The 12,523-nt window shown below is 40.0% G+C and overlaps 1 protein-coding gene across 1 annotated transcript in view; it reads right to left on the bottom strand.

Annotated features, from left to right (window-relative positions):
* Positions 1-6,471, bottom strand: part of LOC126402340 (cadherin-2A-like) — a 16,774-nt gene extending 10,303 nt beyond the window's left edge. The window contains exons 1-6 of the mRNA XM_050064240.1: positions 6,340-6,471; positions 6,091-6,237; positions 5,820-5,964; positions 5,558-5,727; positions 5,294-5,425; positions 5,016-5,198 (exon numbers count right to left, since the gene is read on the bottom strand). Of these exons, the coding sequence (XP_049920197.1) occupies positions 5,016-5,198; positions 5,294-5,425; positions 5,558-5,727; positions 5,820-5,964; positions 6,091-6,237; positions 6,340-6,471 (909 nt within the window). The remainder of the gene's footprint in view (positions 1-5,015; positions 5,199-5,293; positions 5,426-5,557; positions 5,728-5,819; positions 5,965-6,090; positions 6,238-6,339) is intronic.
* Between the last annotated feature and the right edge of the window lie 6,052 nt (positions 6,472-12,523).

Here is a 12,523-nt window from a genome sequence, read left to right as displayed (position 1 = left end):
TTTTTTTGGGGAGTTTTTCCTTATCCGCTGCGAGGGTCATAAGGACAGAGGGATGTCGTATGCTGTAAAGCCCTGTGAGGCAAATTGTGATTTGTGATATTGGGCTTTATAAATAAAATTGATTGATTGAATTGATTGATTAACTTATACCATCTGTGCTGCTGCTCCTCAGCTGTATAAACTGCTATGTATAAGTATTCCAGACATCCCTCTCCCCAACAATGCTTTCGAGCTCCTTCTGGGGGACCCCAAGGTGTTCCCAGGCCAGATGAGATATATAATCCCTCCAGCGTGTTCTGGGTCTGCCCCGGGCCTCCTACCAGTGGGATGTGCCCGGAACACCTCCAATGGGAGGCGCCCAGGAGGCATCCTGATCAGATGCCTGAACCACCTCAACTGAGCCCTATCGACGCGAAGGAGCAGCAGCTCTACTCCGAGCGCCATCTGGATGTCCGAGCTCCTTACTCTATCTCTAAGGCTGAGGCCAGCCACCCCATGGAGGAAACGCATTTCAGCTGCTTGTATCCGCCACCTCATTCTCATGGTCATTACCCGTAGCTCATGACCATAGGTGAGGTTTGGGACGTTGATGGACCAGTAAATCGAAAGCTTTGCCTTCCAGCCCAGCTCACATGAAAAAGACCCAAAGGTTGTGATTTGGTCTTTTGTAAGTTGCTAAAGTCCATGGTGTTGACTTACTTGGTTAACTTCGACAAAATAAAAGATTGTTGGGAGGTTTGGTCTAGTCCTTTTGTTGACCCACTGGGTTTTTTGGATCAATTGTTTGTTTGGTAGGTGGTAACCCAATTGTTTGTGGCTTTGTTTAACTGAGTTTTCTCCTGATAGGCTTAGCAATAAGTTCTACTAGAGAGCTTGTTGCAGCTTTGTGGGTTTAATAAGGCGGTGAATGTGAGTAGATATGCTTCAGATCATGCCCATGGATTGCTGGAAGTGGCTGCATAGCAGGTGCTTACCAGTCCCACTGGTAACATAAAACAACTCTACAACCTACAAAAAAGCACTATTTGTAGGTTGATGCATATTTGTAGTTGGTGAATTCTGAACTAAGGGTATCATGATGTCTGTTGTGGATTGTTTCAGTCAGGAGCCCTTGGAAACATTGTTGGAACAATGTACTAAAGAGCAATTGTTGAAGATGACTGACTATTATAACATTGAAATTGGGGCAAATCGTCAGAAGGACACTGAAGAGCATTCTGAAAGCCAGTCTGATGGAAGGGGGGATTTGGTAAGTGAAAAACCTAAGCAACTGCCTAGTGTGTCTGTCTTCAGTGACTAGTCTAACATTTAAGCAGTAAAAAGAGCTGTTGGTGATGCAGCTGTAGCATGGAAAAGTAATACAACAGAGAGAATTAGAAGTAAGTAATGAAACAAAAAACTGAGCAGGAAAAACTGAAGACAGAGAAATATTAATGACTTGTTAAAGGAAGGAAAAATGTCAGTCAGTGAGTTGATTGACCATTCTTCAGCTCAGTGACAAAGACCCAGATACATACTTGTGTATGTTTGAGCAGCTTGCAGATTCTAGAAATTGGCCTGATCAGGACCGCACCTTAATGTTATAGTGTGTTTTTACTGGTAAAGCCCAAGAGGCATATGCAGCTTTAACAACTGAAGACTGTAAAGACTACGCTAAGGGAAAAGCTGCAGTCCTGAAGGCCTATGAATTGGTTCCAGAGGCTTACAGACAAGGTTTAAGGAAGTAGAAAAAATCTAACTGGCAAACACGTGGAATTTGCTTGGGATTTGGTTATGCAGATGAGTCATTGGTGTTCCGCATCCAGTGTTGGTTCATTTGAGGAACTGTGCAACCTGGTTATTCTTGAACAATTTAAACAGTCCGTACCCAGCTATATTGCGACAAACATCAATGACCATAAGGCAAAGACTCAAATGAATATGTATTGACACAAAAATGCATCTTTGGTAATCAGAAACAGAATGTCTTTGGTCCAGAAGCTATTGCTGACAGGGCTTGTCCAGTTTTGATTCAGCTTTTCCTAAGCAAGTTACAGACTCTCATGTGAAAAATGATAAAATTTGTAATCACTAAAAAGGTTGGGCATTGGAAAAAGGAATGTCCATCTTTGAAAACCAGGAAGGCTGGTCACAAGCTAAGTCTACTGCATTGACTGTGCTAGTGGCCTCAACAAACAATTTGGTGTCTCCTTTTCAGATGGAAACTAAAACTTTGGGTGCAGCAGAGATGCAGCAGGATATGCACCATTCATTTCTGAAGGGTTTGTATCTCCAGTGGGCAGTGATGAAAAAGTTGCTGTTAAAATACTGTGAGATTCTGGTGCCCTGGATACTTTTGTATCAGAGTCAGTTCTGCCTTATTTATCCCAATCAGACATAGGAAGTTGTGTCCCTGTTCAAGGAATGGGTTTAACAACACTGTTTGTTCCTGTGCATAAGATGTTTTTGTTTTCTAACTTTGTACGGGTGGACGTTGATGTTGGGGTGTGGCTAGAGTTGCCTGTCAAGGGGGTTGATGTCATCCTAGGTAATGATGTTGCTGGTGCACGTATATGGCCTGATGAGCAAACAAGGGCGCGTAATATTGCATCTTCTGAAAATCATCAGGTTTTTGATGCACTAAATCAGATAGTATCTTCAGTTTGCGCAGTGACACGGTCCATGACTGCCTCTGTAAGTGAAGTGAAATCTAAGTTACACAAAGGCAATGTCAGATTTGCTTTGTCCTTACTATTGTCTGTGTCCCATACAGAACTGGCAGAGGCAAAAAAATTGGATCCCTCTTTGAGGCAACTGTTTGACTGTGTAGTGCCAATGTATGAGGTGGAGAAAAAGTCTCCAGTGTATTTTCGTCAGGATGTTCTGCTAATGAGGAGGTGGGTCCTTTTATGGGGAAAATGTGGCTTGTGGGTTTGTGTAGCCGGTGGGTTTGCCCATGAAGTATAGACAGTCTGTGCTCAAAACTGCTCACAACAGTACAGCTGGTCATATGAGTGTGACGAAAACTTATGACTGAATTACTTTTTTGGCCACTGTTAAAAAGGGACATTTACACAAGCATTAAGACCTGTCACATCTGTCAGTTAACAGGAAAACCAAATCAAACTATTACATCTGTGCTGTTACAACCCATTCTGGTAGTAAACCAGCCATTTGAACACCGTTCTGTGTTCTGGCCGTTGGTCTGCTGCCTCAATCAAAGTCTGTCTGTAGCTATGTGCTAAAAGTAATGTGTCACACCAGTAAATATTCATCTGCTTATCCTCTGCATACAATCTCTGCAAGATCTGTGGTTAAGGCTCTCACTCAGTTCATGTCTGTGTTTGGGGTTCCCAAAATAATTCAGAATGATCAGGACTCCAACTTTACATCTTGACTATTTGAGCAAGTTCATAAACCGCTCCTGGTCATAAGTCTTTAGTTTATCATCCTCAGCGTCAAGGTGCACTTGAGCGATTTCATCAGCATTTGAAATCTCCGATTTGTGCTTATTGTACTGAGCTAAGAGCCGATTGGGAGGAGGGGCTGCCTTGGCTTTATTGGCGGCTAGAAAGGTTGTGCAATAAAGCACAGTTTTAGCCTTATTGACCTTCTCTTCAGGCACACAGTGAGTGGCCCTCTGGCCATTATACAAGATAAATGGAAGTCCTCCAGACCTGAGCAAAATGTGCTAGACTATGTAAATGGGTTTAAACAAAGGCTTTATGAGGCAGGTGAATTGGCTTAAGAAAACATGAAAATTACGTGGGGAAAAATTAAACGACTGTATGATCGCAAGGTTGAACAACAAAGATATGGCCCAGGTGATCAAGTTCCTGCTCTGCCATTAGTTGAGTCAGTGGACCTACACATCAAAAATATGACTCATAGGTATCCCTCCTGCATCAGTTCTTAATGCTAAGGGACAGGGTATCAATTTACGCTTGATAAATGAACTATATTTTTCACAGGAAAGGAACAGTTTCTGCTAGTTAAATGCATATTGGTGCCTTTTCAAAATAAACTCAGGCTGTAGAAGGTAAAATGCTTTGTTTTTAAGTTTACTTCCTTGGGTTTAGGCAACAAAAGCATGTGCTAAGGTTTGGAAAAAAAACATCAGGGTTTGGTTTAAAATAAGTGTTTGTTACTAACATAATATAACATCATGTGACGTATGTCATGAGCATTGTATGCTACACATTAGGCTTGATTATGGAAAAAAATCATAATCACGATTATGCAAACAATTATGCGGCGCATGTGATGACTTATATTGTTTCCACGACGGCATGTCATTTCTATCTCTACATGGTCACCTGCCCCTGGCATTATTCATAGTTCACCTACTTGACTGGCTTGTGGAGTGAAGAGAGGAGGGGAGGGGGTATGATTGCGCATGCGTGGCTTCCGTAGAAGACAAAATAACATCTTTGTTTACCCTTGATTTCATTAATTTTGCAATTGTTTGACCTCAAAATCGTAATTGTGATCACCAGACGATTATTTGTTCAGCCTTACTACACACACTAGCACACTACATTATTATTAAAATAACTTAATTGACATTTGGTTTTACACGGGACATGAACAGCGCCCTCGTGGATGAAAGTCCCCGGGTCTGTTTGACCCACTCCCACCCACCCTATGCAGACTTTCTTGCTCGTTTACTTCTTGATACAACAGCAGTTGCCGGAGTGTTCAAAAAATGCTGCCACTGTCTCATACCGCCGCTTATGGATGCCTCGGTGTGTTGGTATCTGATGCTGAGGGCTGCCGATCAAGCATTGGTATTTCAACGAGTGGGGTGCAAGACTGGGTAGTCACATCATTCATCACAGCAGGTAGTTTAAATCCACTATGATCGACTGTGCATTGACATAATGCTAAATGTTTCAGCTAATGTTATTTGTAGATACAAAGGTTTTTAAGAGCTTGTGGTGGTGTCGTGCATTTTTTTCAAAACATGTAGTTTCAAATGATTATTGTACTGTAGCTTAAAGAGGTCAATGTGTGTATGATAACAGTCAAAAAAATACCTTTTTCACGTAGAGTAGTCCCTCATTTGTTTCAGGATCAGTAGTGATATTAAAGTTGTCGTCTTGGTCTCCTAGGATTTTATATTTAGCTCTCCAGGCCGGTGTACCTTTGTTGTCTGCGTCTGTAACTTGCAGACGTGAAACAAGAACGCCTGTCTGTCCTTCTTTCACTCTCCCTGGACCCTGGTATAATAAATATATGAAACTTATTGTAAAATGACACTGTTGTATTATAGTCATTGCATTCCTCGTGGCAATTGAAAGAAGTAAGTTCTCACTGTTTGTCCAATGATTTGAGGAAGGTGGTTATTTCCATCTGCTATGTTGATTATGACGGTGCAGGAGCTGGAGAGCTGTTTTTTTTTTCCATGGTCTTTGGCCTCCACTATAATGGTGTATTTCTCTGCTTTCTGATTGGTTCAAAAGAACAGTCACTTTACAAAGAAATTATTATCAAATGTATTTGTATTATTCAAATTCAAGATGGAAGTTCCAAGGTCATTGATTTGAGAATTATGCAGTCAAGCAGCAAGTCCTCTCACCTCATGGTCCAGACACCCTTTAAATGAAATGGCTCCAGTTTGAAAGTTCTGGGTTAAGTAGAACTCGAGATCAGATGGCTGAGGAGTGACTGAGATTATATTTAAATCAAATAATCTGTTGTCCTCCTCACTGTCATCATCCTTCGCCATAACGGTAGTCAGTATAGTGCCTGTCAGTATCAGAGTAGGAGTTGTTTTATTTTATTCCAACATTTCATAATAACAGCCATAAAGATTACATGAGAAAAAATGATCAAATTACCTTGTGATGTTGACTCTGGTGTGTTGATCTGGTAGACGTCACGGCTAAACTTTGGAGGGTTGTCATTTGCATCATTGATCAATATCTCAACACCAAGCTGTGTGTCTATTACATGTCTTTCTCTATCAAGTGCCTGAAACGTTAGCTGTAACGCAAAGGCAAGAATTGTGAAATAATGAAACTGCTTCACATCCCAAGCGCAATTACTGACACATACACAAACATCCAGGAGATCATTGTAGAAATGCTTTCTTAGAAAATTCCTTCAAACCTTCAAAACTCGATATCTCTCATAGTCGACGGGGCCATGGACACTGATTACCCCTGTGTTTTCATCTATTTGTAATATGCCTGTCGGTTCCAAATCCACACCTTGACCGTGGATCTTGAAAAAGGTCAGTTTCTTTTCAACTTCAATCTGCAGGGAGTCAAAACAGCAGAGAATTTTGTAATGATCTTCTTGCATCTTGACATATGCAACATTCATATCTGTGCATTGTGACTCTTGGTAGATACTCACTTTGCCCAGTATGTATGGGAACTCTCCTTTGTAGTCTTCATCAATACTGTAAGAATCAATGATCCAGTTTCTTTTTTGCCGATTCAAAATTTCTGAAGATGACCTGTGGACTCCCAAACACTGCAGAAACATTACATTACATTACTTGCATCAGATAATAATTCACTTGAGTTAAAAAAAAAAAGCTATTTTTTTTCTGGAAACCTTTTTCTCGTAATTCTGAGATAATAAGCTCGTTAATTCAGAATACTGAAATAATAATGTCATAAATTCAGAAAAAAAGGGCAGATAATTGTTTTCTGAAGTGAATGTATTATGTGCAGTTGGGTTGTTTTTGAATGTGCTGATTATGATCATTATATACAAAGATTTTTTTTTAAAAAACATTCTGTAATTAAACTCTGAACACATTGTAAAACAAGTAACTCCTCTAGAGCACTACTGTGCAGGTCAAAGGGACCAGATTAGGCTTGGGCAGTATCTGTTTCTTCATACCTGACATTTCACATACGGTATATGACAGCAAGTCATTGTAACATGTTTGTCATTCTCTAGTCTATAATGCTATGTTTCTAATATGCGATTAGCCTGCTTAGACAAGTCTTGCTGGGTTTGGTCCATATAATAATGAATAGACAGGAAATAAGTGCCCGTCTTGCTGGAGGACCCGTTGACAGTTGTTGCCGTCGACATCAGTGGGCTGACTGCGTTGACAGTTGTTGCCGTCGACATCAGTGGGCTGACTGGAGATGGTATTTTGAGTAAAATCATTTAATTTAATTTAATTTAATTTTTTTAATTTTATATACTTTATTAATCCCCGAGGGGAAATTCAATTTTTCACTCTGTTGTCAATTACACACAGGTCCGAACACACACATGCACAAACTGGACCTATACATGCACTAAGTGGAGAGATGTCAGAGTGGGCTGCCCATGACAGGCGCTCTGAGCGGTTGGGGGGTTCGGTGCCTTGCTCAGGGGCACCTCGGCAGTGCCCAGGAGGTGAACTGGCACCTCTCCAGCTACCAGTCCACGCTCCATATTTTGGTCCGGACGGGGACTTGAGCAGGCGACCCTCCGGTTCCCAACCCAAGTCCCTATGGACTGAGCTACTGCCGCCCCCCTTTGGCTAATAAACTACTTTTATAGCTGGACGACATCATCTCAAGAAAATACTGAAATACTGCCACCAAAGATACATTCTTACCATCATCAGGAAAAAAACGAAGTGTATTGTCTCCATAGTATATCCAGATTGTGCGTTGTTAGGTGTTGTTGTTAGTCCCTCAGCTGATAAAGTGTTCCTTGGATGCACCTGAATAGAAGTCAAACTGCATGCTGATGCAGGTTCTGGCTGCAGTATATCTGCAAGTGGGAGGGCCTGTGACGTGATAAATTATCTCACATAAAGATCAGGTAACAAACTTCATAGCAGCAGGGTGTGCACAAAGTACTGTGTATGTGTGTGTATGCGTGTGTGTATAATCATGCATTAATAAAGGTTTGGTCTGCAACACAGACAGAAATACAGGTTTTCATTTCACTGTACGTTACAGAATGTAGTAATGATCATTATCTTTAGATACAGAGGACTTGACTAATGATTTATGTAAAGGGAGCACGAGTAAAACAACAGATGTCCAGTCAAAATAAAAGCACAAGTTAATCTAAATATATCTTAAAAAGAAAAAGTAGGTTTTCAATAGTACTTTAAAAGCAGTTTGCCACTATAGAGACCCACACTGTTTGATGTTCCATGAATAGCTTAAACTTTATTACATTGTGTATTGTATTACAGTGTATTATATATTATGTTATATATGTTTTCCCAAGTAGCTGTTTTATTCCATAATGCCACTTTTCATCACAGTCAAGACAAACAGGATGAAGCCACTCATGTCACTGACTTTTGCTTTTGGCCAGTACTAGACTTTGTCATTGCGATGAGAAGGGGGATGATTTTATAAGATTTTACAATAATAATCTAAGTTTGAAAACACGTTTGATAATTTCACAATTCTGTGATTATATTATTGATATTAGATTGGATGATTTCATAATGGGTGAAACCTTCAAGTTATTTCAAAGCTTGTGATCCCTCTTAATGTACTGTAGATACAACACCTTGTTAACAAAGTAGACTACATTGTGTGTGTGTGTGTGTGTGTGTGTGTGTGTGTGTGTGTGAGTGAGAGACAGAGAGAGACAGAGAGAGATGACTGTTATCTTTCTCATTTTCATACTCTACTTCAGTTTTTACTTTATCAAAAGTCTGTTTTCATTTCCTGAAGTTAAGTTTCATACTCAGTCATTCCATTACAACTCACCTATTACCAATAAACTTGACCAGACTCGTGGGCGCCCTGTTACAGTGGCTCACATGTCAGAGCTCATACCACAAGAAGGCTTAAAAGAGGAAAAGTCACGTGGTCATATGGCATCATATCATTGGGGTACATTACATGTGCAGTAAAATCTGATCTGCACTTGCCAAAAGGCTCAATAGCTGGCACACTTATCACAGAACATGAGGATGAGTGATCATTTTTTTACTGAGACGCCCGCAGTCAGTCTTGGGTAATAATATAATTAATATGAAAAATAAAGATACGGGTGAGAATTACAATTCTGCAATTATTGAAAAAGTCCCCAATAAACCTTAAACAGGCTAAAAAGCAGCTCCAGTCACATTGCGCATATTTCATACCCCATAGCTCCCATGGGGACAACGACCGTGTTCCAGCCTTCGTTTAATAGCCTTGGCATCCCATTAAAGCCTTACAGCAGTGGCCTGGGTTTGAGTCTGGCCTGGGGCTCTTTGCTGCTTTAATATATTTGTCACCATCACGATTAATTGCCTGTAGTAGTAGAAGAGACTGACAGACAAAGTTGGCTTTATCTGTTAAAAATATACATCATTGCATGTAGTTTAATACGATTTGGCACAAAACTTTTTTTCTTAAGATAAAGTCAGAATCTTTAATTCGTTTTTGTGCAAGGAAATTTAATAACGAGGCCTTCTATTATCCCTTAACAGCATGTCAACTTTGAGTTACTTTGAATCATTTCATGCTCCCCTGTGTCCTTGTGTCTTTTAGTGTTCACAGTCCTAATAATGGGCTTTGTTTTTTGGTGCTTACATATATTTCTTTTTTCCAGGTCATCAACAAAATCTAATTCATTGTGCATCTCCCTCCTTTTAAAAAGCATAATGTGCTGTCTGTGCTCGTTGTGATAGCAGTGGAACTATGCTGACTGACAACAAAGTGACTGACAGTTAATAAAAGACACTGGCCCTCATTCTGTAAGTTCCATTTGCTTATTTGCTACACAGTAAAGCATTTAACATAACCTGGATGTGCCAGTTACTGTATACAGGAGTGTTTCATGTCACTTCAGTTATGCTCCATTAATCTGTAGTTAAACATGTTGGTAATATGTATTGAGAGATTAATTATGAATTAACATGATACATTTGCTTATCAGATAGGTATGGTTGTCCACTCGAGGACAGTGACACTGTCTAATGTAAGGTACCTCTTCATCATGTGGACAAACATCTTTCGAGACAAGATTTGGCAACCAGGCCAACTAACATTGCTCCCAGAATGAATCATAAGTTGATAATGCTGAGCCTCTCTTTTATCTGCAGCAGCAAAACAAACAGACCATAGCGTGGCACGTCAGTTGTTCAGCTTAGGAGGAGCGCTTAGCAGGAACAGCATCATTTACATGTTAGAGCTTGCATCACAATAAACACTCCTCCTCAAGCAAACGATCGGAAACCTCTTACCAGCAGCCTCAGTGAGCTCACTTCTCAAGAAAAATGATAAGAACTGTAATTCAATGGCACCTTGCACGCAAGGTTTAAAACAAGTATATCAATAGAAGCTGGGTTTCCACCCACCCACTTCATTTGTCAACACATTCTCACTCCCAACTCGCCAAATACTGATGCTTTGTTAGAAGCCGTACATGTCAGACTATAGCCTCTTTTGCACTGCCTTTAAAAGGTGGGAATTTTGCACGTTATTCCGCCTTGCAGTTCTTTTTAAAAGGTGCAATTACAGAATTGGGGCACAGCGTTATCTCAATTTTAAGCCAACAGTGGAAGTAGTGACAACACTAAATCAATATCAGTGTAAAAGCGAAAGCTGGCAGGATGGCACCATGAACAGGACAGGTGTGACGTTTTGACGACGTGTTATGTGTGCAACCTTAAAATTTAAAAGCAGCTACAAGCAGTTAGCAGCTAACTCAAAGAAGAAAATCAGTGGCCAAAATGAGGTCATGGAGCTCCTTACCCTCTGAGCAGAGGACAAGACCAGCTGCCATATAACAGGGACGTTAAATGGTTGTTATTGCCATGTTGTGCCATTGTTATTGTTTCTAAAGGGCTGCCGACATGTATGTTATATGTCACACTGAAGGCCAATGCTGTTGTGTTACATGTCACGCCCGTTAACCTCTTTTGCTTCCGCGATGCCGGCAAAATCACACACTGATGTGGCAAGATGCTTGGTTCTGTGTAAATACTGCAAAGGACACATAAAAAAGGGACTTTGTAGCAGCCCTATAGCACGATATTTGTGTGTAAATGGCTTGTGATGCTCTACATGCCCATCCAACATCAGTTTCGGATACTCAGTGGTGGCGTAACAATTTATACTTGTTACATGCGTTGTGCCTTTTCAAAATGAACTTCCATTTTCAAAGGAAATGTGCAGTTTCTGCTCATTATATGCATACCGTCTCTATTCAAAATAAACTTAGAGCTTAGGAAGAAAACTCAAAAAAGTTTATTTTCTTAGGTTTAGGCAACCAAAGCATGTGGTTAGGTTTGGAAAAAAACATAATAGTTTGGCTTAAAACAAGTGTAATTGTTACTACGTAATGTCATGTCATGGGACAGATGTCACTAATATAGTATGCTACACATGCCAACACACTATGTTGTTATTAAAATAACTGGATTGACTTTTGGTTTCACACAGGACATGAACAGCGGTCTCCTGGGTGAAAGAGTGTTTTTGACACATCCACCTCAAACTCCCACCTCTATGCGGACTTTCTCTCTCTTTATACAACGGCAGTTGCTTGGAACGTCAAAAAATGCAGCCACCAAGTACATCTCATACCGCCACTAAAGTTAATAGTGCCGAGGGCCGCTGATCAAGCACTGGTATTTAATGAGTGGGTAGTGAGACTGGGCGGGAACTAAAAGTTTCAGCCCATTGTTGTCTGCATTCCCACTGCGGTCTAGACCTTTGAAGATTAGGCAAATTAGTCTGCTTATGTATGAAAAAGCAATGGCTGTTTTACATGTCATTTTTGTGTGCAACTATATATAAACGATGATGCCATATTTACACATAAACCTTATCATAATGTCCCTTTGACTTAGTTTAGAAAGAAAATTGACAGTGCGTTACTTTGAGTTACTTTCATACCTCCTTGTTTTCTTTGGTGTTCATCACTCTGTGTAATGTGCTTTGTTATTTGGTGCTGGCATATATTTCCCATTTCCATGAAGCACCAGTATGGAAACGAATCGTGACTAATATTTAAATTAAAATGTATTTGCAGAAATGCTTTTTCATTTTAAGAATGTGGCTGCATTATTTGACTCATATATAAAATTAAACATCAATCATCCTATTTGCATTTTAATTTTCTTCTTCAAGACTGCTCATTCTTTTACTTAATTAAAATGAAAAAGAAAAAGTCATTTGAGATTTAATTTTCAAAATATGCCCCAGCAAATAGATACCAAAATTCAATTTGAAATGTAAAATTTGAAAATTAAAATGCATTTGCAGAAATGCTTTTTCATTTTAAGAATGTGGCTGCATTATTTCACTCATAAATAAAATGAATAATCAATCAACCTATTTGCACTTTCTTCTTCAAGACTGTACATTTTATGCCATAATCAAAAAGAAAACAAAGAAGACATTGCTATTTCATTTTCATGGTCTGCCCTGCAAAATAGTGCCCATAATTGGGAAAATGATTTGGCAATCTGAGCGGCGCAGGAGAGTGACGTCAGGAGCCGCTCTTCTTCAGCTGACCGTGCTACCCATCTAATACGATAGGGGGCGGTGTGCACATTTGATATATGGATGCATCACAGATCATGGCGCTCCCTGAGATTGTGCTTTCTAAACATCGTAATTTCCCA

This window comes from Epinephelus moara, chromosome 16 (assembly GCF_006386435.1).
Source record: "Epinephelus moara isolate mb chromosome 16, YSFRI_EMoa_1.0, whole genome shotgun sequence".
Taxonomy (NCBI): Eukaryota; Metazoa; Chordata; class Actinopteri; order Perciformes; family Serranidae; genus Epinephelus; species Epinephelus moara.
This window is presented reverse-complemented; position numbering and strand designations above follow the sequence as displayed.